The sequence below is a fragment of the Cupressus sempervirens genome, chromosome 11 (genome assembly GCF_028749045.1).
Source record: "Cupressus sempervirens isolate cs-2001-9-10 chromosome 11, ASM2874904v1, whole genome shotgun sequence".
Classification (NCBI taxonomy): Eukaryota; Viridiplantae; Streptophyta; class Pinopsida; order Cupressales; family Cupressaceae; genus Cupressus; species Cupressus sempervirens.
In genome coordinates this window covers 437,638,937-437,666,922 of record NC_143128.1, presented here as the reverse complement: position 1 = coordinate 437,666,922, position 27,986 = coordinate 437,638,937, and the positions used below count along the sequence as shown (strand labels likewise).

At 35.3% G+C, this 27,986-nt stretch overlaps 2 protein-coding genes across 2 annotated transcripts in view; both read right to left on the bottom strand.

The window, feature by feature from the left end:
• The window catches only part of LOC149530300 (WEB family protein At5g55860-like), a 60,875-nt gene extending 45,830 nt beyond the window's left edge, over positions 1-15,045 (bottom strand). The window contains exon 1 of the mRNA XM_089809410.1: positions 13,769-15,045. The gene's annotated coding sequence lies outside the window, so the exon portion shown is untranslated. The remainder of the gene's footprint in view (positions 1-13,768) is intronic.
• On the bottom strand, positions 1,647-23,388 carry LOC149530299 (uncharacterized). Its single transcript, XM_089808183.1, has 4 exons — positions 23,179-23,388; positions 6,720-7,011; positions 4,182-4,306; positions 1,647-1,970 (listed from the first exon to the last, which is right to left on the bottom strand). Exons 1-4 carry the CDS (start codon positions 23,386-23,388, stop codon positions 1,647-1,649), a joined length of 951 nt encoding a protein of 316 aa, XP_089664309.1.
• Between the last annotated feature and the right edge of the window lie 4,598 nt (positions 23,389-27,986).

The following is a 27,986-nucleotide window of genomic DNA, read 5'->3' as shown; positions in this document are numbered from 1 at the left end:
TAGAATGTGGATGTACTTCTATATTTAAAAGAAGGTTACCTTGTCCATATACACCTCAACTCACACCCCTAGACTTCTCATGCAAGTATGGTCTCTTGTATTATTACAACTAACATCTTATTATCTGTTCACCAAATAGCAAGCACACTTGAAGACAGAACCAGATATAAAGTCTGGATAGGCATTGCAATTCTTCTGGGACTACCATACCACAATGGCAGTCATTTTTCACTCTATCTGGGTTGATCGATTTATTCAAGGATTAAGACAATGGAAACCAGGAAATCCAACAGTACATTGAAAACGGGCAATTGAGGCGAAAAGTATAAACAACACTAAAGCCCACCTAGGTCCAAACATTTAGATGCTAAAATAATCCAATTATATGATTGGTCCATATGTATATCTTTGGAGGCCAACTGCATGTCATGGACATCCAAAGTGTTTCAGCTTTCAGGGATGAATGACTGAGTCATAATAAGAACTGTTGGTGCATGAATCACATTGATGAATTAAAATTAATTAACAATTCTAAATGTTTGGTATCTTTTTTAAAAATCCATATCTTTGCCATCCCCAAAACTGGGAAAACATTTGTTGTCCTCAAAACTATCCCTGCATTTGTCTGTTAGAATTTCAATTACTAATTTTAATTGTTTTATTATTTTATATATTGTTAAAAATTACCATAGTTCTGCCATCACCAAATAAGGAAAACTTCTGCTGTCCTCTGTGTCCCCCCATCTTCAAAACTCAGAGAATACTGCAATTATAAGTAACTGATACAAAGCTTTTCGAGGGAGACCAGCACATAATGCTGTCAAGATGTCCACCTTTTCTTAGTTATATTTCTCTTAATAGAGGTAGAACTTTCGAAGTTGCCAATATCAAGTGTGAGATGACCCTAGCTATAAAGGTCACTAAATCCCAATATTGTACTGTGGCAATTCGTCAAATAATTTGCAAGTACTGAAATAACCCCGACCAAAACACTAAACTTCATGGGTTTGACATTTCGTCAAACAATTAGCAATCAAGCTCTTACTATTAAAGTGACTAAGAACCAATGCTAAACTGAGACAATTTGTAAAAACACCTGTCTCATACTATGAAGACAACTAGTAAAGATTAAGAGTGTAATGTCTCAAATAATTCACCAAGTGAGCTGACTGCAATGTGACAATTGTAGTGCCAACAGTATTCAAGAGAATCTATTTCAAGAACGGATCTATTACAAATTTGAATATAAATTGAAATGAATAACATCAAGAACCTGGTATTGCTGCTGCCATGAGACTCCCGTAATGGTGATTTGGATTTTTTGTTCCTTGATCTGCCCACCACACTCTGATGCCGCATATATTATTGAGTTTGCCCACCTACCATTACTTGCTAGACTGGTGTGGTTTGTAATATAATTGTCCCCTTTTCAAATAACGTCCAACCCGGATATAATGTCAACTGGGATAATTTTTGAAGCTACTGAGGTTTCCCTATGAATCCTCAGAGCCACAAGAGCACTCCTTCAAATATGACTGCAACCCGCAGATGAAATCATTGACGGATTTAGATCCATTCCCGACAGAAATCGTGCAGTCTCAAATCCAGATATAGGGGCGAACTGGTCGGTTGAGTCGCAATGGTATCTAAGGATTGTTTCCCACTATCCGTGAATCACCCAAAGTCTGATTTGGATGTAAGACAACTGTATTCACGGCAGCTCGACTTTCATATTCTCTCTGGCAACCTGGAGCTCTCTGATCCCAAATCTTCACAGTACCATCTTCTGAACCCGAATACATCCATTTCCCATCACATTGGAATCCCACAGCTGTAACGCTGTTTGTGTGGGAATCATAACTAATCACAGGTTGAGGATTATTTGAATTAACTTCGAACAAGCGAATGTTTGGATTTCCAGCTGCAGCCAAGAATTGTTTGTCAGGTGTTATCTCAAGACGATTAACTTGCTGAGATTGCCGGCTCCATCAATGATTATGAAGGGCTATTAATATCGAATTTGCCTGATCCCAAACTGATGCCGCTAACGAACTACCAAGCCTTGCACTCAATTCTCAATGTCGCATTCAGCCTTGCGTAGCAAACCCTCCACTCAAGCTGGGAAAATGATCTTCGATAATCTTCAAAACTCTTCTTACAAATTTAAATTGATATCAGTCTCTAGAAGCATTAAATCTGAACCACAGAAATTGGCCTTAAGCCACAGATAATTGCCCTGATGAAATGACTGAATGTCACCTCCAATCTGCAATAATTCGGATGATATTTCACACCCTCAAAATTGCGTACCGATTGAGAGTTATCGTTCTCAATGGCCAACTGTGACAATTGTAGAAACCCTAGGTTCCACAATGCACTTGTGATTAAATCACAATCTGAAAATCAAAGAGAGATAATCAACTGCCTGATTCGAATGGAGCCCTGGGGTGCCTATTTATTCTTTTCTCTCCACCTTCTCCAGAGACTTCTAGAACATTTTTGATCTTATCTCATAAGTGACTTTATTAAATATTTTCCAAGTCACTTTATTAAATACAAGGTTATCTTTTAATATTTATTTATTTAATTCAAATAATTAATTAGTTGTCCTTGGACAACCAGATTAATTAAATTAATTAAATCGAACTGTCACCAGAAAATTGGGGACATGACAGTCCGCCCTTCCTGAAATTGCTTGTCCCCAAGCAATGGCTGAACCATGAACCAATCAGTATGCCTGGGTCCCAAATGTAAATTTGTGTATCATCCCAATCCTCATCATACTCCCGTGGAGAAATCATCAATACCAGTATCTGAGAAACTGTACTCAACATCCAAACAACTGACAACTCTGATGAAATCGTCTGAAAACCAACTGTAGATGTCAGTAGAAGAACCCATTCTGCGGAACTCAAGCCAACTGAAACATCAACTCTATCAAAACTCAAGCCCCTGTCAAAAAGACACCTGCACCCAACTGCATTGTAGATATGACAATAGCCATAGGTACCTGAATTACTGCCATCAAATCCAATTTCTGAAAAACTGCTCCGAGTGTGTCGATGCTGCAGGCTGAATAACTTACTACTACCACTTCTTTTTTCGAAAGAAGGTGCCAATCTATCCCCTAATGGATGGTAAGAAACTGGAGCCAATCTACATCTGCGTGAAATAAAATCTTCTATCTCTGTGTCAAAAGAGAAATGATGAGCGTACCCTACCGTATAATGCCAGTAAGAACCTCCAAATTCTGCTGCTAGCTCATCATCACTGAACTGGTAATCAACATATGGCTCCAATCTCTGACTCCGGGTGACTGTAGGCTGGATAGGATCCCGTGCATTCTGCTCAACAAACCCTTCCTCGAGATCCTTGTGAGGTAGCATAGTAGCAAGGACCCCTATAATCTTCTCAACCAATCTGCAAATAACACTAGTATCATGGATGAGAACACCTTCTGTCACTTCATGCGAGTCCAAATGAACACATGCACTATCCATCAAATACACCATGAACGGTTCAGTGCAGTAAAAATTATATGAGGAAACATTAACATACTCTCCTTTACACCATAACTGGTCCTCCTGAAAGGGTGGCATACTTAGCTGTACCACACTATCAACTATCTGAGAAGAATCAATCTGGAAACTGGACTCTACCGGTATCCCAAACTCATTAAAACCAACTTCTTCCAAACCCTGAACATGTGTGTCAGTCTCAACAATAAGCTCCTCAAAAGCAACTGTAGGAGTGTACTTACCGTCATCTACCTCAGTAGTCAAATGAATTGGGTCTGGGGCTGGTTTTGACCGCAAATGCTCCAACTCCACGGTCACCTCCTTCAACTGAAACTGCGACTTCTGTAGATCTCGCTGTGTGTCCTCTAATGCCTCAGTAGTCGCTATGAGCTCTTGGGAAAGCTCACTCACCTCCTCTTCACGATCCAAGAGTGCCTCATAGGCTGTACTTCCCCACTCAACCAAGTGATCATGGTCGGCTACCAATCGTAAATAATCCTGCTTTAAAATCCGAACAGCTTCACGCAAGGCATGAATCTCTGCCAAAGAAAAGTAACCACCGCAGAACTCATCTGTCATAGAAGTACCCCAACCAGTAATGGCCAACAACTGACGAGCAGTATCAAAATGCTCACAAGCGATAGCAATGTCTCGCTCACTAACTTTCAACTGGCTAGTCACACGATGGCTCTGGCTGAACTGTCTCCAACAAGCTTCTTCTGGAGCTCTTAAAGGAGTATCCTCAATATTAACATCCATATCTCGCGAATCATCTGCACCTAAAGAATCTGTCAAGGAAGTTGAATCTTCAAAACTGTTTACTTCATTCTCCCGGATGTCATCAAGGTCAAAACGATCCTGGGACTCATCTGTACATGCTTCCAAATATGAAAAACCTTCAACACTTTCCAGCAAGAAGGGTCGTCTACATATATGAACCAAGCCCAATACCGGTGTATAAAAACTAATACCAACATCGGATGTTCTGCTGGCACAAGGAAAGACAACACCGTATACTTTGCTAATCAAATCCATGATAGCACTCAGACAATCATTGCTACAATTAAGTGTTAAAGATCTCCAGTTAACTGAATCCCAAATGCTGCTGAAACCTTCTCGAGTCCATATCCGTAAACAAGAAACAGCTGGTAACTCAAGCAAACTCCTTACCTGAGTAATGTGACCAATACCAACTAACTTCACATACCTGTCTGCCATTGTCCTTGTATCCTGGATGTGAATGCAAGATGAACTTGTAACATTATCAGCTACCATATATGATCCGTCAAATGTAGAAAGCTGAGTGTTAGACGTACCAGATGAAATTAAACTTAGCTCCATGCCATGCTCATTCTCATGTCTCTCCCAGTCCTGTAATGCCAAAGTTGCTCGAGTGTCCTCAAGCTCGCAAGAAAGCTTGACAACTTCCTCCTCCTTCCTCCTCAAGGCATCTGAATAATCTTTGGTAAGGCTTAGAAGATGATCACGGTCTGATAGAAGATGCAAATAGCTCAACTTCGTCGTTCCCATTCCTTCACCAATTGCATGTAAGTCACAGCAAGAAGAATTCGCCTGAACTCCCTTATGTCTTCCTTGTAACTGAATCATCTGGATGTGCTCTTCTAACATCTCCCGCATCCTGTCATGATGAGATAAAGAAGCCACAATACTATCTTTGCTTACCTTCAGCTGGCTGGACAAATCATGTGAAGTACTGCCATTCTCATCCTCATGTGACGAAGCATCTAACTGAGCCTGGTACTCTCTGTCAGCAAAATCATAAATGCTCGATGTCTGCTCATTTTCACCAGGTATCTCATCACCATGCACAATGACATCTTCATCATCATCTGAACTCACTTCACTGTAATCATTGCTTGTCGGAACCAAACTACCCTGAGTACATGAGACATCACCCTTGGGAAACCTGTATTCAACTATCTCAACTTGAGTGTCAAGTTGACAGTTACTATCCATCAGCGTAATATCCTTCACCACTTCTTCCTGTGACCGAACTGAAGCCTCTGACTGGTTGCACACTTGTTTCTCGAACTCCCCATTAAGGTTCCTAGTAGCATCTCTCATTGTATCAGTCAACGCTTTGTGAGAAGATTTGTCAAAACGAAATCCAGTTGATTTATTCACCTTAGCTGGGACGGACAGCCTGTCAAGCATACGGTGGTGTTTAACCAACAGTTCAGACATGTTATGTTTGATTTTTCTGAGCTCATCCTGAATGTTTGAATAGTCCTCCTTTCCACAATTCTGACTCTGAATACTGCGTCTATTACTTGTCCGAGATTGTGTCCTTGGAGACTTTGTGCTGTACCTGTCCATCTTGGTTGAAGTAGAGTGCTGATCACTCATGTAATTTGGTTCTCACCCCACAGGATGGCAAGAAAACCGCTCTGATACCACTGAGATGACCCTAGCTATAAAGGTCACTAAATCCCAATATTGTACTGTGGCAATTCGTCAAATAATTTGCAAGTACTGAAATAACCCCGACCAAAATACTAAACTTCATGGGTTTGACATTTCGTCAAACAATTAGCAATCAAGCTCTTACTATTAAAGTGACTAAGAACCAATGCTAAACTGAGACAATTTGTAAAAACACCTGTCTCATACTATGAAGACAACTAGTAAAGATTAAGAGTGTAATGTCTCAAATAATTCACCAAGTGAGCTGACTGCAATGTGACAATTGTAGTGCCAACAGTATTCAAGAGAATCTATTTCAAGAACGGATCTATTACAAATTTGAATATAAATTGAAATGAATAACATCAAGAACCTGGTATTGCTGCTGCCATGAGACTCCCGTAATGGTGATTTGGATTTTTTGTTCCTTGATCTGCCCACCACACTCTGATGCCGCATATATTATTGAGTTTGCCCACCTACCATTACTTGCTAGACTGGTGTGGTTTTAATATAATTGTCCCCTTTTCAAATAACGTCCAACCCGGATATAATGTCAACTGGGATAATTTTTGAAGCTACTGAGGTTTCCCTATGAATCCTCAGAGCCACGAGAGCACTCCTTCAAATATGACTGCAACCCGCTGATGAAATCATTGACGGATTTAGATCCATTCCCGACAGAAATCGTGCAGTCTCAAATCCAGATATAGGGGCGAACTGGTTGGCTGAGTCGCAATGGTATCTAAGGATTGTTTCCCACTATCCGTGAATCACCCAAAGTCTGATTTGGATGTAAGACAACTGTATTCACGGCAGCTCGACTTTCATATTCTCTCTGGCAACCTGGAGCTCTCTGATCCCAAATCTTCACAGTACCATCTTCTGAACCCGAATACATCCATTTCCCATCACATTGGAATCCCACAGCTGTAACGCTGTTTGTGTGGGAATCATAACTAATCACAGGTTGAGGATTATTTGAATTAACTTCGAACAAGCGAATGTTTGGATTTCCAGCTGCAGCCAAGAATTGTTTGTTAGGTGTTATCTCAAGACGATTAACTTGCTGAGATTGCCGGCTCCATCAATGATTATGAAGGGCTATTAATATCGAATTTGCCTGATCCCAAACTGATGCCGCTAACGAACTACCAAGCCTTGCACTCAATTCTCAATGTCGCATTCAGCCTTGCGTAGCAAACCCTCCACTCAGGCTGGGAAAATGATCTTCGATAATCTTCAAAACTCTTCTTACAAATTTAAATTGATATCAGTCTCTAGAAGCATTAAATCTGAACCACAGAAATTGGCCTTAAGCCACAGATAATTGCCCTGATGAAATGACTGAATGTCACCTCCAATCTGCAATAATTCGGATGATATTTTACACCCTCAAAATTGCGTACCGATTGAGAGTTATCGTTCTCAATGGCCAACTGTGACAATTGTAGAAACCCTAGGTTCCACAATGCACTTGTGATTAAATCACAATCTGAAAATCAAAGAGAGATAATCAACTGCCTGATTCGAATGGAGCCCCGGGGTGCCTATTTATTCTTTTCTCTCCACCTTCTCCAGAGACTTCTAGAACATTTTTGATCTTATCTCATAAGTGACTTTATTAAATATTTTCCAAGTCACTTTATTAAATACAAGGTTATCTTTTAATATTTATTTATTTAATTAAAATAATTAATTAATCGTCCTTGGACAACCAGATTAATTAAATTAATTAAATCGAACTGTCACCAGAAAATTGGGGACATGACAAAGTGTGCTACAAGTTTGTTTACCAAAATTGATAGAGATCAATTTGTAACTTAAAAAAGATCCATGTCCACATTTTCCTATGTTTTTTTCCTAAGTAATTAGTTATTAATCATTTGGAGCCTTCTAAAAGTGTATCAAAAACAACATTCCATGGGGACACATCATTAAAGGTTTAGGTGATATACTCAATGTTTCAAGAACTTGAGAACTTGGAGAGGATATCCTCTTTTTCAGCACAGACAGCCTGCTCCATTTGGTGCATAAAATTATGACATAATTTCAAGGACACATCCCCACGTCCTTTCCAGGCATCTCCATCCCAGTCATGTTTTGGGTGTTGCAAGGGCATCTTGGAACATCCCAAGAGTCATCTCCAACCCCCACAAAGGATTGGGAATAGCTTAGAAACAGCCAAGAGGCAATGTCAGCCATCCCCAAACAGCCTGTAGCTGTTAAACCAAAAAGAGTAATAAATAAAATGAGTGGGGAGCCTACAATGGCTACACTTTTTAAAGCTATAAACCTAAAACAAACCAACCTACAATTATATTAATTTATATACATTAAACCCAGTCATTTTGCCAATTTGTGTGAAGAGAAAGAAGAGAGAGAAGAGAAAAGAAAAGAAGAGCAATGAGAAGAAATGAAGATAACATCAACACTTCATCACACGGGGTAAGTTTAACATCAATTCTTCATGTTTTCAAATATAATTTTATATTTTTCCTTTGAGGTTCAAAAACCTTACAATTTTTTTTCAGTTTTCTTTCAAAACAATATATATATGAGGAGCTGTATGTGTGATATAGTGAACAGGCTAAGACTGACAAAACAAGCAAGAGAGGTGTTGGAGGTCAGTCAAGGTTTGGGAGTATTGTAGGTGAAGTGGAAGATAACCTTGTTGAATGTCTTTATGCTCTCTTAAAAAATCATGCCCAGAGCCCATTCAATGCCACTGAAACCCTTTTGCAATTAGTGACAGTTTTAAACGAAACCCAAAAGAATATCAAGGGGAGGAAGCTTAGAGGCATTGGTCGTGTCATGTATGCAAGAGTGATTTCAAAGAGAGCTACACTAAGGTTTCTAATAACCATTGTGCATACCAATATGTGTTAGAATTACAAAACGAAAACTAGTTGAGAAGGCCAAGGTTTCTATTTTGTATATAGAGGGTGAGACAAAAACTAAGGGACTGCCAATAGAATATATACAGGCAGGCACAGTTGTAAGGATGTTGAATTTGCAACCATAAGAAAAGATGGATGAAATAGTTCTCAAACTTTTTTATGCTCATGTCATCCATTTCAAGTGGCACGTTCTCCCTATATTAAAAATAAAATAAAGATAAAACAGAATTGGTTCAACATATGCCACTTGAAGAACATAGATTGCACACCTTTCTCCTTGATAGATAGTATTCAAAGGTGAGTTGTTCATGGAAATGAGGAAAACCTAGATAAGGATGAGATGCCATATTGTCAAGGATGGATGGAGAATTTTTTTTAAACATTAGCCACTTATCAATTTACAGAAAAAATTTAAGGCCTCAAATATTCTGGAGGTTGTGACCAATTCAGCACATCTATGAGTTAATTGGCATGATATTGGAGGGTTGTACAAGTAAATTTTTTTGACCTTATGTTGTGTTCATGTGTTGAACAATGCATTGAAAGACATTAGAAAGGCTGTAACGTTCCTTCCTTACTCAGTTCAATCTTCTGCAGAGGTTGGCCTGCAACCAGGGCTTTCTGTAGGTCAGTAGAGTGGTTAGGGGTTTCAATCCGGGCTTGCAGAGGTTAGCAAGGAGTTCTATGAGCCATTTCAAACAAATTTGAGGCAATCTCCTATTTTTTAGGAGGATCCCTAGGAGCTGGTCTGGGAGGCATTTTGAGTCATTCCGAATGGTTTGAGACAGTTACCTAAATTTTAGGCAGGGGTTGTATTTTCTAAGAGGGGACTAGCAGTGGTCCTACTATATTTAGACATCACCCTTGGTCTGGTGGCAACACTTAGTTTTCAGTTTGGATTTCAGTTTGAAGTTTGGGTGATGATTTCAAGAATAAATGAAATACTGAAGTTATGACTTTAATGTTCTAAATAAATTAATAAAATAAGCATCTAATAAAGTTACTTTATATTATTTTAATAAAGTAACCAATAAATGGACTACCATGGAGCATGATGCCAGGGAAAGCTTCAATTAAGTTGTTTTAAAAACAACTTATATTTATTAACAAGGGAGACATAAAGGGTTTGAACTTGATGAGGAGAAATAAAGTTTGTAAAATAAACTTAATTAAATAAAGTGGATACCCTAAAAAGGCCAATTATGGTTTGGAATCAATAAAGTAACATGAGGAGGCATCATGTCATCATTCAGGCATTCATTTTCACAGAACCAATTTGGAATTGGGCTTTGAGAAAGAGTTTCAACAGAAACTCCAACTTCTGAGAATGCAAACTCCTTGAGAATGGAAGGTTGGATGAAAACACAACTTTTCTTGAAGGGTAAATTCATCCAAGATTCATCATCGAGTAGATTGATAAAGGAATCAGTGTTTCAGTTTTATTGCAGAGAAAATTCAAGGGAGTAGGTTGCAGATCTGGATCATTTTGGGCTTTTTTATTCATCACCATCAGCTCACCCATCCTGTCGTACATCTTGTTGTTTGTTTGCAGCAATTAGTTAGCTGGGCATAGGGGTTGGGAAGCTATTCCAGGCAATTTTTTGGAGTTTCAGACCCTCTGTTACAAATCAGACTTAATGAACTGGAATTGTGCATGAAATCAAGACTATTTTGTGTGCCATAGAACATCTCAAGAAATGTCAGACCTATAGCAGACCTGTAGGGTATGTTTCTTGGAATTTTGGAGTCAATAAAAATTCATTAAATTGATGCTTTATTGTACCTTTCATCTGTGCTTATATTTCCAATTTCTATGGTTTTTTTTTTTTTGTTACTTCATTTCATATTGCAAATATCAAGAAAAACACCAAAAAAACCAGAAACCCCAAAAATACAAATAAAATCAGAATATTGCAAAACCTTAAAATAACAGAAAATTCAAAGAAACACACAAAAAAAATCAGAACTTGCAATCATCAGATCAGAGGGATTTTTCAGTAGATTGGGTGAAGGCAATGATGGCAAAAGCTAGGCATAGAGATGTCCACTTGCGACCGCCACACCTTTATTTCTGTCTTCAAGACTTTTTCAAAAATTCTTCAAACCTATGGAGCCTAGATACATCACTTACTTCATCTTGCTAGAGAGGATGTTTGGGTGCAGAACCCTCAACAATCAAAGATGGTGAATACTAACTGGCATAGCCCATGGGATAGAGCTCATTACAATTGAAAGGATTAAGTGTGAAGTTGAAGATCCTTGATGATGACTAGTGGTGCAATATGAGGTAAGAGTTGATAATTTTTTCACTTAAAAATTATTTAAAATTTTCATAAATTTTATCAAATCATTATTTGTCATTTGAGTCATTCTTTTTTGAAAATTCTGTTTGCAGATACATTTCTTCTTTCATCTTGCCTATTGCATGGATGGTTAGATTGTCATTCCCAACTCTCCTAGTTTTGGAGAAATTTAAGAGACATCTCAGTTCTCACAACATAATTAGCTAAGTGTGAATGATTCATACAAGGACCCTGATATAGGATTGTATAGAAAACATATGGTGGAATAATATTAGAACCCCATTTCATATGGCAGCTTAGGTTCTAACTAATGAATGCTGTGGATTAAGGTCTAGGAGAGTGCTCCTCCTTAAGATGAAAAAGTATAAGAAGGGCTTATAAAGGCCTTTCACAAGATTTACAACATTAATCACCCAAACTTCAACAACAATGGATCACTTTTGTCTATCTTCTAGCTCTAATATTCAACAAACAAGAGGCCAAGATAGATAAACTATATTAGCTCAGACCAACCTAATTGGTTAGTGGGCATGGCAGAGCAAGAATATAAATGGCATTGGCAATGCTCGACTCTCCCCTCCTTGCATAAGTTGTCAATTGCTGTGAAGTAGTGAAGATTTAATCCATGTGTCCTTTCATTAAATATATCATGAGGAATAGGCTTACCTCTCAACAAGTGGAAATGTGGGTGGTCATACATAGAAGCATGTGACTTCAGATCCAACAGGCTCCTAAGTATTGTCAAATTCAATTCGGATGTTGGAAAGTTGATCTTGAAGATGCATAAGGATGCACATAAGGGATAGATTGGAGAACCACTGGCTTATTTTGTCCCTCGTATTGGATGTGACTCAATTGGTCTCCAATTTTGTTGAATACAAAGATTAGATGCAGAAGCAGTAGATCTAGTTTTTATGTTGTTTGTCTACATTTTTTATATTTTGTAGTTGTACTTTATGGGCCTTTTGGTGTACTTGTTATATTTGCACATTGATAACAAAACTATTAAATTTTATTAATTTTGCATGCCCGCCCTCACATGTATTCCCAATTCAGCTCAAATTTTATGTTATATGGTTATATGACAAATTAAATGAATATCATATAAAATGGATAATTTAAATTTTCTATTTTTATATAAAATCTCTCTTTTTTCAATTGTCATTCCCCAGAAAGGGTCTCCATCCCCTGCCATCCGAGAAATCCCCATGCCAAAATGGAAAACAGTGTGGAAAAATGATGATAATGATAATACTCTGGATTTAAATTTGTGTGAATTTTGTAAAAATGACAAAATTAAATCCAGAAATATGCTATTATTTCTAATATGGACTGTGAAAACTGCTTCATGTTAATAGAAAAAGAATTTTAAAATTACCTCAATGTTAACAAGAGGAGGATTGTCATTGCAAATTCAGCACATTGTATGTACTTCTAAAATATTCGGCTGTATTGAATTTGTTTAAGTTATTTTCATGGCCCTTACCCAAATTCAGGTATACATCTGTCATCCTTGAAATTGCATTCCCCACATCCTAGGAACTCTGAGAAACATTGATTATATGAAAAAGCAAGTACTTAAAATCAAGGTCAAGTGTTCTAATGGCAGCCAGCCTGACAGGAATTATTGCAATCACACAACATAGTTTATAAATGTCTCTTGCAGCTTTCAGCTAGCTAATATACAGCTTGCTATTTAATATTGAATCTCCCAATTTTCCCCTTGATGAAGGAATGAAATTCTGTGAAACATCAAAAAACACAAGTAGAGTGCACCCTTTCCTTTTACAAGATACCAGTCAAATTTAAACTGGTGAGTCTCAGGGCTGCGCCAACCCCCACTAACTAAAAGACCTAACTTTAGCCATGATTATAGAGAAATTCATTTGCACGGGGTACAACCTAAGCTAGATGCTTACACCCAATCATACGAAGAATCAGCCCAGCCTTGGGAGAATAAAAGCCCAACAGTTTCACTTCTGAATAAAGGGCAAAAGGAAATACATAATTCAACTACATAATTGATTTGACTACATAATTGATTTGACTGAGTCAGAGATTCATAACTAGGTATCTTGAATCGGCTTTGCTATCAATTTTAAGTTTTTGAAGTTGCTAGTTTCATAATTAGATATCCTGTTATAAATTTTGATCATTGAACTTTAACGAGATTCAAAATCAAAGATCAAGGCTACCCTCTAACTTTTATCATAGAATACAAGAGTCGTTCCCAGTGCATGGCAGTATAAACTCACACTCGGTTCTTAACATTTGAAATTCTGACGTATAGTATACAGTTAGATCTTTACGAGGAACCTTCATTAAGATGATCGAAATATTATATTTAATTTCATGGAAATAAGGTCCCCTGAAGTTGAGGTCGTATAGGCTAAGATCTCAAACACCAAGACTAGCTTCCAATGATTCGAAATCATATGTAGAGGAATGCTGACCAGGAATTTGAATGTTGTTTTATTTTCAAAACAAGGTTGCCATCACTTTCAAAAACCGTCAAAGCAACTTACAGCATAATTCATCCCTTAGTAGACTGTAAACTACGCACAGCATCTTCACAAATAAAAATTACAAAATTTCGTGATTACGTTCAAAAGGATGCACATACCTGGAATTCGGTAATTCCTCCTAGCAAAAACTCGCTCTTTAAATCATCAAACGACCAAACTCGTCACAATCGAAACCCATCATTTCCTGCAAAACTAACCCAAATGCAGAAAGCATGAAGAACAGATAATGAGTACACCCATCAGTTTAATCTTTTGCACTGGAAGATCAGATGGGTGGCTCCGAAGCAGATGAATTTTGTGATGAGCACTTTCAAACTGCAGGAATCATACGCTGGATACCTCCAAATTGAACAAATCCTGCGTTGGGTACCTCGCAAATTATAGCAACAGCTACAACTGCTGCCAATTTCAGTGACAGAATTGATAAATTGACTCTCAATTGGACGAATTATCTGGAAAACTATATAATGAATGTTGCATAGGTTTCTGACAAGGATGAACAGCCTGTTTTCAATCCTATTGTGGGGAACTTCCTGAATTATCTCCTACTTCAAAGGCATTTCTCTCCTTCTATATGGTATGTTGTGAATTTACTTTTACATAAAACATTAAAAAATTCTGTAATCATCCAGATTGTTAATACGACATTTTAAATGTTCGGGTGGGCAGTATTTACCTATTAAACAAAATCCTGCACCAGCTCAGCTTAAATGATAAGGAAATGCTAAAATTTGTAGAAAATAAAATGCTTAGAAATCGAAAGTGAGGTGTTTGGTATGAAGAGAGGCAGATCCTGGGTAATACATTATTTTAGACTCCATCTTTTATCATCATTCGGATTTGTTTCTTGGCTTTCACTTTACTAAGACTAACAAGAAGTTTGGAAGGGCCATTTGGGTATTTTGGGGGCCAAGAAAGAAGATGAGTAAGGAGTTAGATACAAGTGGACCTCACCATCCACCATGGATTGGAGAGGCTTCTGCTTGGCAACATGGAATAACATTTATTTTTATACTGAAAGTGAACTCTCTACGAAAAGTTTTGCTTTTAATGTATTGTTGTTTACTAATATCCAAAAATGGAAGATTAGAAATGCAACAAAGTCTCATAAAACAGAATAAAATGATTTTTCCCAAATAAACATTAGCCGTCGAAAATAACTAAAACACTAAAATGAATGGTTGACAAATGATTGTGTTCATTGTCTATTGAAAGCAAGCGTGCTGAAGAGGATTATTAGTTCTCTCTTTCACTGTCTCTCGTTTTCCTCAAATTCTCCGTGGGGCTGGGAAAGAAGAAGAATGACCTCCTAATCAGCCGTTTACATTGGAGGAATCTGTCCGACCCCCTTGCTTTAGAAGTAAAACGATATCAACTCAATCGTGGAATAGAAATTTTGGGGTAAAGTACACCTACAATAAATGTGTGAATGAATTATTAATTATTATTAATATTATTCTTTGAATGTTCGATAAATGTGGAAAAGTTTATTGAAAAGCTTTTATTACAATATAATTATTTTCAATTTGATAATTATTCAAGAAAATAAGAATTCCTTCAAAAAAATCTTCCATATCTTATATATATATATATATATAAAGAAACTAAAATCATGAGAGAGAAAAGTCAATATAACAATATGAAATAATAAGTTTGTCTTCTTATACTTCTTTTATTTGTCATAGATTCCATAATAGTAGTTACAACTGAAATTTCTCGTAAGAGTTTTTTTTTTAAAATTTATTAAGACAAAAGAATCGTTTACCTCACATAATCAGCAAGAGGAAAACCACGTTGCTTCACAATTAGTGTATCCCTTTCCTCAACATTAAAAACCTAACCTAATAGAACCAGATAACCATCAAAACTTTTCAACTATCACTAAGCAAAACATTCATTAAAGCAAAAAGTAATAGCTTTATACCTTTCTACTATTACCTTAGCTAATATAAAAAGCAAAAATAATGAGATAAGTTATCATATCTACCTTCCTACTATTACCTTAACTATTACTAAAACCAAAAAGTAACGATACATCATAGCATTTTGTTTTAGATTAAGGTAAAAACAAGTTTTGAAGGGAACAGAAACCCTTTGCAATAAACTAGAGATAAACATTAGGCACCACCAGGTTTTACAAGGACCTGAAATCTAAAGAAAAGGCAAAACCAACACACACAAAAAAAAAAAAAAAAAATTGCAGGGACCTGAAACCACAAGTTTAAACCAAATAAAAGCGACCAGGTTTTACAAGAACCTAGAACCTAGAATTTTAAACAAGTTGGACAACAAAAAGCAAAACCAGTAAAACCACACGAACTAGTAACCAACTACCACGACAGGCACCTATAGTAGCTCTTTGACGATATTTGCCACCTCTTTACCTGCTTCTACAGTACTTTGGATAATTTCAACCGAAGTTAAAGTAGAAAATCATAGCATTTTGTTGCTTTTACCTTAATCACAAAATTAGAAAGGTAATAGGTAAGTCTCAAATTTGACATATTCAATATAAGGTTCCATAATATCCCAAAAAGTTCTCAAAGAATAAATAATGTATGCACCCTAATATGAGCCTTTTATTTGTGGACTCTATGATACATTGTTTTTAGAAAACTCCTAGGATACATTGTTTCTTAATGGGGCATTGAGGTTGATCCTGAGAAAATGAGATCCTGAAGCGTGAACTAAAGATGATGATAGTAAAGTTGAGTTAGATTTGAAAGCTGAAAATGATGATCTAAGATCCAACCTTACCAAAGTAACATCTGAGCTTGTTTCTAAAAAATTGGAGTATGCAAAACTTGAGAAGTATAATACTATTATGAAAGGAGAGTTAACTCAATATAAGAAACATCTTGAGAAATTGTACTCTAGTAGAGAAAAGCTTGATGAGAAGATCTTTATACACAGACTCTCTTATAATAAGAAAAGTCTTGGATACCTTGGAGAAAAGTCAACTAAGAAGTTTGAAGTTAGAAAAGAACCAGAACTTGTGATCCATCAGCTTGAGTAGAAGGAAGATAATCAAAACAAGATTAATTCAGGTCAATCTAAAGAAGTACCTAAGAAAGTTGATGCACCTAAGAAACCTTAGCAAGTTAAATCATCTAAAGAAGTAATGAATGAATTCAAAGGTAGATGTTATGCATGCAATGAATTTGGTCATATGAAAAAGGATTGTATAGGTAAGTCATTTAAACCTATCTCTGGGTATTGTTATAATTATCATGGTTTTGGTCATAGAATAGTAAATTATAAAAAGCCTAAATTTGATAATAGCAATAATAATAGTAGAATGTTTAGAGGTACTAACCCTACAACAAACATACCTATTGGAGGAACCAATGTTATAAGAAATGGTATTATGTGTTATGAGTGCAACAACTTCAAACATATTGCCAAAGATTGCAAAGCACAAATTGGTCACTTAGGACCTATTTATGGAAACAATCTTATACTTTATCAGATTTGTAATAACATGGGACATAGAGAAAGGATTTTTGTAGCATGAACATGAAGAACAACATGAGAAACCCTAACCCTAGAAGGAATATGAACAAGAACAAAAGAAATGAGAATAACAAAAAAATTCAAAGAGAAAATGTGAAAAATCTTGTAGGTAACCTTGATGAAACATTTCTTAAAGCTAAGGAACCATCAAGTCCATATGTTGTGTTGGAAGGTCAGTTAAGTGAAGCACTTGATAATAGATTAAAATCAGTGATAGTTGATAACCAATCATTATCTGATTGAGCAACTTATTTTACAAGCAAAACATTAGGAATTTAGGATCTAAAACTTAGTTAGAAACTTTAAGAGAAGAATTGAGACTTTGGTAGTTGATATGAGGTAGAATGTGATGAGAAGAAGCTATGGTTAAGTGTGCATAAGATTTGAAGTGACATGTGAGCGTGTGAAGCAAACAAAGTTCATTGATAGATAAAAACAACTTTTTGTTGATTGTGTAATTGCACAATTAGTGCAAAAGTGATGGATGTAATTTAAAGGTTGAAATCGAGTTGTTGAGTACAATTTTATCATGAAAGACTTAAAGAAGAGCTTTGGAGAGAATTTAAATGTGGAATTGCAGTTATTTAAGCAACAAACTCAACAAGCCCTAATTTCACAAAATTAAGGTATTTATCGCTTGCACAGTCGTAATTTGGAGTTTTTAATTTGAAAGAATGGAAACCCCAATAGTATGTGATGTTAGTGAGAACCCTAGGTATAAAATCAAGGAGCACCCCTATATTTCAATGGAAGATGACCCAGTAGGAGCATTGTCACAAGTTCCCCACAACATTTTACATGTAGAGGATGTTAGGGCATACATTCATTGCAAATTTGAAAGTATAGGTGATAATGATATTCACAATGACCAAGATTTAGTCTACAACAATGACCTATCACTCAAGCAAGGGATTGAGCACCTAAATGAAATAAACATCATTAGACACATATTCTACATGGAGTTTGACAACCACGAGTGAACAAGAATCATCCTAAGCCGAATTCACGAGGATATATTCTGGGTTGGAAACATATCGGTCATGATAGACAATGATATGATTCACAGGCTTACTAGACTAAGAAATGAAGGTAGCAACCCTATAAATGAAAAGAATGTTAAGAAATTAGTAGAAAATAATATAAAAACCAAGTCTGGTGGAAGAAATATGAGATTGGATATGATAAATTAAACTAATGTTAGATTTATAAGAAAGATAATTGGGTATAAGATGAACTACAGTTCAAGATTGACTTCAATGCTCGCTAGATTTATCAATGTAGCTTATCTTATGACACTCAAGAAGGAAAGGTTCAACATGTGTGAAATCTTGAAACACCAATTACTAGACAATATAAATAGAATTAAGAGGATCAAGAATGCAATATTTAAATTTGAGTTGTTGATCACACCTTTTCTTCCAAGTAATAAGGAGATTCCTTGGTATGCTAGATTATGAGTGGAATACTAACATATGCACAATAAATCTAATTACACTTTATTACAGAAAGCACTTAGAGGACATGATAATAGAGGATTTAACTAAGATGATTAAGAGTTTCCAAGTTGAAATGAAATAAAGATACAAAACCCCACCATCTGTGGTAGAGAAGTACAAAGATGACATCTGTTTCATGGTTGAAACTGATGTAACCTATATGGAAGCAGTTGAACCAAGGGTTAAATTCGTTGGCCCTATGGGATATGAGATGACTAAAGAATTAATAGAAGGATTTGTGAAGATAGTTCATGAATCAGAAAGAGACAAGAGTGTCCTAGATGGGGCACATATGAAGAAATGATCAGAGAAATAGACACTTTACTCCATAACAAGGAAATGAAGAAAATATTTGATAAGAAAATAAACTCTATTTTGAAGAAGTCTAGAATGAGAAAAGAGGAATTAAAAGAGGGCATGGGAGTAGTAGAATAAATGAACGCTAGTGGACAATCAAAGATATTGATTGCTAAGCCCTTAGCAGTTGAAAGTGCAACACAAGGAGTGACTAGTGTAGGTTCATCCATGTAGATACCTAGTGTGCCATATGCAACGGTATCATAGGTTAAACCTTAGGCTATTCCACCAATCTAGAAGATATAAGAGGAAGAAGTCAATATTACTAAGGTTCAGATAGCTACACCTCCTAGCACTAGAAGGTATGCAAGGTTAATTGAAGTAAAATAGGAGAAAATTGAACCTCCTAAGAAAAAGAGAGTCAAGCAGATGGCTACAGGTCCTGAAAAGAAGAGAAAGACACTTCTTACTTATAGAGGCACTTAGAGGAGGAATACACAGTTTATTGAATTAGAATTAGAAGATGAAGAAGTAGAGGTAAAGGTAGAAAAGTTAGAGCCAAAAGATCCTACTAGAAGGAGATCTTTGAAGCCCAAGATAGAGACAATAAATTATGCAATCATAAATTATGGAAGTTTTGTTCAATTGAAAAAATATTATCATTTGTATACAATTATTGATAGAATTCGGTTCAAATATGTAGTTGCTAGATATATGATTTTGTCTAATAAAAGATTTGAAGATATTTAAGGTCAAATGCCAAAAGATCTTTATGATAGAATAACACACATGAAGAAATAGGTAATAGAAGAGGATAAGAAGATAAGGGAAAACATGATAAAGAATTTGTGTGAAGTTAAAGATAATAAGCATCTTGCTAGAATCATGAAAAGCATTGAGCCATTGTTGAGAATAAGAAGATAGTGATATTAATAATGGGAGGAAAATATGAAGAAGTCAATAAGGAAATAAAAGAAGCTATTGAAAACTCTATGACTTTGTTAATTTATGGAGGTGTAAACTAGATACTGAGGCGGGGGGGAATCAGAATCTAGAACACTTTATATTTTTTACAGATTCAACCACATCTATCAATAACTTGTGCATGAAAAACTATAAATGTAAACTTTCTTGTAACATGTTAATCAGTTCAATCAAATGCATGAAAGTAATAAGGCTTACACAATATTTTTTATCCAGAAACCCTCCAAGATGAAGGTAAAAGTAGGGTGGGGATGACATGCACAAATCTTCACTACTATAGTAATAAAGTTAACTAGTTATGGTTATAATGTTTGACCATAAAATATGATCTACTCTGTGAGGAGTTTATCATGTTAAAGACTTAAGAAACTATTAGGTTTCACCTTGTTAAAGGATTTTACACTTACAACTAAGTAAGGACTGTGTTAGGAGATTTACAAAGATTTGTTAAAACCACTCTATTAAGAGATTTACCCTAATTCAAGTTTTTTGAAACTGACTTAGTACCTGACTCTCGGTTTGCTCTACAATCTGATTTTGAGTCTTCACCTTACTAACTGATCCTTTCCTCTGATCTGATAACTCTTGTCTTTCCCTTTCACATTCACTGCTTATGAATAGGTCACTTGCATTGTTAGATGATAATAGAACCCTTGAATGAATTATCTTCTTCTTTCATGCTTCTTCATGCATACTCTCATTTCTCTTCTTACCTCTTTGATCTAGGTTAAGATCATCGCTATTTAAAGATTTCCATAAAGAGTTTTCTAGATGGTTCTATGTCTTGCCTCTTCATCCTAATCATTGAACATACACATATGGATATGTGATCTGCATCATGTAAATGTTCTGTAGCAACCTCTTCAAGTATTAAATGTTCTGTAACAACCTATTCAAAAATTAAATAAACCTTCCAAGTCGGCTTGATAATCATTTTGCCAAAAACACTATTCCATTCCTAACTTTTATGTAAACTTTGCATTGCTCGACCTTTATTGTTTCTGATGCTTGTCATTATTGTTTCTCAAACTTTGTTAACCTTTTGATGCTTGGAATGTATTGTGCTCAACACATAGTATATTACTTAGTACTTACATACTTGGAATGTCACTCGGTTGTTGATAACGCGCTCATTCACTAATGAGCTTGGTACTTATAAAAAATTACTCTATGGCCATACACTTACTTAGCTTCTATAGAATTTCTCATTACATATTATCTTATGTATATGACTTAGCCTATGTAGAGTAGCTTGGTCACAGTGATGACCATCTGACTCTGCCTTGTAAATGACTAAGTGGTTGACACTAATAGACAACAACGGTTAGAGATACCAATAATCTCCCCCTTTGACATTAGTGGAAAAAACACTTTTTCATATCATTACAAACATGATAAAATGAGCTCTCCCCCTCAGTCTTATGACCTATGAATAATAGATTCATTACATCCTTTATACTATACATGTATACATTTCCTCTTTCCTTCTGCAATACACTTCCTCTTCCATATACATTTCTCCCTTGTATATATTTCCCCTTGTTTTTGAACACTTAATGTTACTATTGATGGGGTTGAAAGAGTTGAAGTAATCCATATGTTTTAATAAATTCCTTGTGTACTCCGGTAATCATGGCCAGTGCATGATTCCATGTGGTTCTTGCTATCTCCAAAATTTGATTCTGCAATTGCAGTTTTGTAGCTAAATCAATTAAACTCTCAATCACTGATAAGTTATGTTCTTTTGTGACAATATCCTAGGATATCTTCAATTCTCTTTGTATTACCTCCAAATAAGGTATCATCACTAACTAAATTGAGATCAATTTGGATCTAATGGTGATGTCAGTTGCCTGAAGCTCAACCAATGTGCTTTGAGCATTCAATAGAATATTGTAGTGATCAATGTTAGATCCTACTTACTCTAAGATAATATTATTGGATCTCTTCATCTCAACCTAAGTCTTATCTATGTGTGGTTGAATATTGTTTGTAAATATTGGCACATCTAACAAAATTGTGTTCACATGTTGTACCCTCTATATAAGATCCATCATTACCTATGCTTTCTCTTGTGATAACACTTTTGTCTTAGGTATGGTTATGAAAACTTTGTCCATAACCTTGTTCTCAATTCTTCTTGTTGACCAATCCATTAGCTTCTCATTGGATTCAAAATTTTCAACACTTACTTCATCAATTATATTTAAAAGTTAATCAATAATTGATGTCTCTTCATCTAAGTTTTGTATATCAAAAGCATCAACAAAAATATGTTTTACATCCTATAATTCTTTTGTTTCTTTTTCTCTCTCCTTAGCTCTTCTTGTCTCTTTTTCATTTTCAAAATTTCTTGTAGCAAAAAGTTTTTCTACAAGGTGAGATTTTCTAAATCAAATTGTGGCATCGCAATGTTTTCATCTAGACTAACTTCAATATTTGGTGAAATGTCTTTTATTTATTTTCTCTTCCTATTCAGTGAAGGGGTGTTACTGCTCGACATTCCCTTAGGAGTAGGTGAGGGGGTGTCACCACTCAGTCTTCTTATGCATCTATGCTTTTGATATTATCAATTGTACTTGGTTCAACCTCATTAAATTCTTTGTTTTCCTCAATATGAGGTGCTAAAACAATCTTTTTATTTTCATTAGTTTTTCCATCTTTTCCTTCATCTGTAAGCCTTGAATGCTTAGCTTGTAGAGTGTCAGGGGTGTCAGCATGTATAGGAGCAATTCTACCTTGAGGATTCAACACACTTGAGATTTCTCCACTATTGTGCTCATCATCAATGTTCATAGTCTCTACCTTCTTAGTAGTTAAACCTAAAAAATGTTCATCTATAACAACTTGCTTTGTTGTCATACAACTTCCTCCTTATTTACCAAAACAAAAAATATTCTAAATTTTGGGACAAATTTGTTCCTATACTTTTCTAGAAATGTATCCTTCTATTCTTGTGATAGATTAGGCATAACTCTAACTAGTCTATTAGTTCTTATCTAATTTTCTACTTTCTCTACCTACTTCCATCTTCTCCTTAATATTTCAAAACAATCTTAAGGTATCTATCTCTCCATTTCATTTGGAGCAATCTTGAAATTTTACATCATTTATATCATAGCTTCTTCAATTCTATTCTTATCATCATTATATTGTATGTCATATTTCACAAATTTAAAACTAGATAATCTTGGAGAACTTTTTATATATGAGCATACCTCATCAATAGTATTCTCTTTCCTCTGAGGTGGTCCTCTGACCAATCTCCTTCTTGTAGTTTGAGGTTCACTTGGTTCAATAGCCTCTTCTACTTTCTTCTCTGTAGACTTCTTGGCAATAGCAGCTATCCTAGTCCTTGGCTTATTTGGTGGTGGAAGTGTCACTGCCTTCTTCTTCCATGCTCTTGGAGCCTTCTTGCTCAGTGGCATGTAAACAACTAGGTATTCACCCTTGTTAGCTTCTTCTACTTCATCTTCCTCATCACCATTGTCTCATTCTTCGTCTTCACCAAGACCTTTTTTTATTTGCAATGGTTATTTTCCCTTGCCTAGGGTGCTTGGTTTAGCTTCTAGGTCTTCAATCATCTTCTTTCTTATCTTCTCCTTGGTATCTATCTTTATGTTCAATGTTATCCTTTTCTTTGCTTCTTCATATGTTCGAAATGGTTTAACCTCGACATCTATTTCTTCTTTTAATAGTGCATCAATGTTTGCACTTACATCATCACTATCATCTCATATTCAAAGCTTTGTAGCCATACCTTCCTTGGATTCATTGCTTGTACAAATGTATTATCCATATCAACAAGGAAACACATGTCATTGCAATATTTTGTGACCAATTCCTCTAGAATTCTCATTCTTCTTTTCATCTTTAGCTTGAACTCATCAAAATATGTATTCATTGAATTTTCAAAATTATCTTCTAATTCAATAATAAACTCATTGATTTTCATTGTCACTGGTTTATCTTGTTCCCATACAATGCTACCTATACCAAGAAATATAAAAGAATAGACAAACAATTAGGGAGTGAAACTTACACATTGAATTCTCTTCCTTTCTTATTAATGATAGATTTTCTATCAGTTGTAACATTTATAGCTCAACAAGATCATATTCATGATCTTTCATCACAATCTTCCACACTTGGTCTACAACCGTGCATGAAACACTATTCAATATTCTTGATTGATAGAATTTGTGAGCAATGATTCTCACTAAAAATTCTATAAGTGGATCATAAATGCTTATAATGGACATACCATGTCCATTCCACTCGGCTCTTGTATTCACCTCAATTTATCCTCGACTCAAGTATCACATGGTTTTCTTCTTATTTAGGGTTGAATAACTTCTAACCCTATTCATCATCTTCTTTGTGATCTCCACTAGTCCATTCTACAACCATTACTTCATATCATGAATAATGCTTAAAATAACTTTGATCCATTTGATTCTGAAATTTCTTAGGAATTCTAGGGCTCAAGTTAACCCTTTCCTCTCAACAATTTGAAACTCATCCTTCAAAATTCCTTCATTACATAGCTTCTCATAAGCTTTCTTGATCTCATAATCTTCCACTTCTCCAATTTTGCACATATAACAACTTCTAACATCATGAATCATATTGACTTTAGGTGGTATCGAGAATAATGCACCCATTGAGTTTCCTTTTACAATCTCTAGAATAACATGAAATTTAGGTGGAGGACAAGTGCCACTTCTTACCAATTGAACTTTACTAACCTTTTGACTCATTCCAGTGGTTGATGAAGCTACCATGATCGTAGCTAGGGTTTGATGTTCTTCCTTCTCTAGATACTCAGCACTCATTCATGTTCTCTACTCATTCAATCTTCTTGATCAAATTACTCCTTGAAATCTTTGTTGGTTGCTTAAATTCTCTTAATTTCTCTAAGCTCTTCAAAAATCTAGATGCAAGGTATGAACTTATGTATTCAAAAAAATTTATATACCTTAACTGTTGATTGATTAGGTTCACCATTAATATTACATACTTCATTGAGTGGAAGCCAGCTAGCACAATAACTCAATCTCTTCCGTAACCTTTGGTCTTTATTGGAGTTCTCAGTCTATGTTGCAATGCTCGGTCAACACAGACAATTTTACTAATACTTGACAACCTTTCACAAACTTTGTTCTCATGCATCTTATATATGCAGATATGAACTTTTGGCACACATTTATGTAAGGAAATGATGTATGATATATCATTTGGTATACAATTCCATACATACCTCTTTTTCTCAGTTAGAGATGATTTGATTGCCTTCTCCGTTGGATTGGGTGACCTCAGCTCCATTAGCTCCACTATTTTCATCTTTTTTTTTTTTTTTCCATTTCTAGTTCATTTCATTCCCCACTTGCTCAATGTTCACTTTGTCTTTTCCTTTGTCTTTTGTCTAATTTTTTGAATGTACTTGAGTCCTACAATTCTTTCTTTGATGTCCAAACTTGTGACACTTGGAACATGTATTGTGATATGCATAATTCTTCTTTCTCTAATTTGGCAAGTAGAGTTTTCATTCTAATATACATTCAAATTCTCTATGCCCATATTTTTGATAGTTGTAGCAGTATCCTTCAAATCTAGGTGTAGTAGGTGTATTCCTCAGTCTTGACTTACCCTCATGTATTTGATGTCCTTGTTTCTGGTAGTAAAGACTATAATCAATAAACTTAGGTTTAGAATTTTGCATACCATGTTTTCTTTGACAAATATTTGCAGTATGACCAATTTTTCCATAGTGATAGCATGTTAGTTTGTCTTTTGGCTTTGCATTTCTCATTTATTCATTCTTGGATGATTCTCCTTTCTTAGTGCATGAATGTTCGATACATTAGAACAACTTGATGACTTCATAAGTTCTTCAAAGTAATTCATTTCTTTCTTTGGTTTATTGAATTTCTCCATAGATTCCTTCTCATTCTTTAGTATCTCATTGTGCAATTTAGGTTTGCAATATCCACATCCTTGTGATTCAGTTCTTGATTTGTAGTTGTTAGTTGATTTATCATATCCATTTGTGTATTTTTGAGCTTCTAAACATTTGATATCCTTTCTTCAAGTCTTGTAGCCATTACACTTTCTTATTCTGTCATAGTCTTATCGTCTTCAACTTTCTTCTTTTGTTTAATCACTTCACATGGGCTCACTAATTATATTTCATGTTCTCTTTTTAGTGCCCTTATCTCTTCATTGAGAATTTTTTTCCTTTCAGGTAGTTTAGTATATACTTTTTCATTGGGATTGATTGGTTCAAATAGTCCTTTAGTTTCAACTTCTTCATAAGAGTATTTCGTTATTTGGATGGTGATTTCCTTTCTCCTTTTTAGGGAATCCCTCGAATCTTGTCTTTCCTTCTCAAGTTTCTATAGTGTGTGTTGGATGACAATCATGTGCTTCTCATTAGTCTTGTCTGGTTTAAAAACCTCCATCTTCCAAGATCTAATCTCCAAGCCTTTAAGCTTCTTTTAGAGAACTAGATCCTCTGATACCAATTGTTGATTTATGGAGGTGTAAACTAGATACTGGGGGTGAGGGGGTGAATGAGAATCTAGAACACTTTATATTTTTTCAAAGATTCAACCACATCTATCAATAACTTGTGCATGAAAAACTATAAATATAAACTTTCTTGTAACATGTTAATTAGTTCAATCACATGCATCAAACTAATAATGCATAAGACAATATTTGTTACCTAAAATCCCTCCAAGGTGAAGGTAAAAATGGGGTGGGGATGACACCCACAAATCTTCACTACTATAGTAATAAAATTAATTTTTGACCATAAAATATGATCTACTCTATGAGGAGTGTGTCCTATTAAAGACTTAAGAAACTATTAGGTTTCACCTTGTTAAAGTATTTGACACTTACAACTAAGTAAAGACTCTTTTAGGAGATTTACAAAGATGTGTTAATATATTTACCCTAATTCAAGTCTGTTAAAACTGACTCAGTACCTATCTCTTAGTTTTCTTTGCAAGACGATTTCAAGTCTCCTCCTTACTAACTGATCCTTTCCTCTGATCTGATAACTCTTGTCTTTCCCTTTCACATTCACTACTTATGAAAAGGTCACTTTCTATGTTAGATGATAATAAAATCCTTGAATGAATTCTAATCTTCTTTCATTCTCCTTCATGCATACTCTCATTCCTCTTCTTACCTCTTTGATCTAGGTTAAGATCATCATTATTTATAGATTTCCATAAAGAGTTTTCTAGATGGTTCTATGTTTTGCTTCTTCATCTTGATTGTTGAACATACATATAGGGATATGTGATCCACATCATGTAAATATTCTGTAACAACCTCTTCAAGAATTAAATATTTTGTAACAACCTCAAAACTTAACTAAATCTTCCAAATCGACTTGATAATCATTTTGCCAAAAAAATTGTTCCTTTCTTGACTTTTATGTAAACTCTTCATTGCTCAACCTTTAATTTCTGATGATTGGCATTATTGTTGCTCAAAATTTGTTAACCTTTTGATATTCAACATGGATTGTTCTTAGCACATACTATATCACTTGGTACTTACATACTTAGAATTTCACTCAGTCACTAATAACTCACTCGATCGCTAATGAGTTTGATATTTATAGAAAATTACTCTATGATCATACACTTACTTGAATTATGTAAAATTTCTTGGTACATACTATCTTATGTATATGAATCAACCTATGTAGAGTAGCTCGGTTACAATGATGACCATTTGACTCTACCTTGTAGATGACTAAGTGGTTGACACTAATAAACAACAATGGTCAGAGGTACCAACATACTTCTATGGAACCCAGTAAAGAAAAAGATAACAAGGAGATAGGGGGAGCAATTCCTACAATGCCTACACCTATAGAAACAATAGAGACCGCAAATGACCTTAAATGAAAGAGGCATCAGAATTAGCATATCAAATGTAATATGAGAAATGGAGATTTCCAATTTAAAGACCAACTTTTCTGATTGCATCTCATGGCTATCATGTT

Excerpts from the sequence above, each read along its gene's own strand:
- LOC149530299 (XM_089808183.1), bottom strand. The coding sequence starts at position 23,388 with ATGCCACTGAGCAAGAAGGCTCCAAGAGCATGGAAGAAGAAGGCAGTG. Across the intron at positions 4,307-6,719 it reads ACATCCAAATCAGACTTTGG|ATTCTTTAGGTGCAGATGAT; the intron begins GTGATTCACGGA and ends CTTCCTTGACAG. Across the intron at positions 1,971-4,181 it reads GTGTGACTAGCCAGTTGAAA|CAAGTTAATCGTCTTGAGAT; the intron begins GTTAGTGAGCGA and ends CGGCAATCTCAG.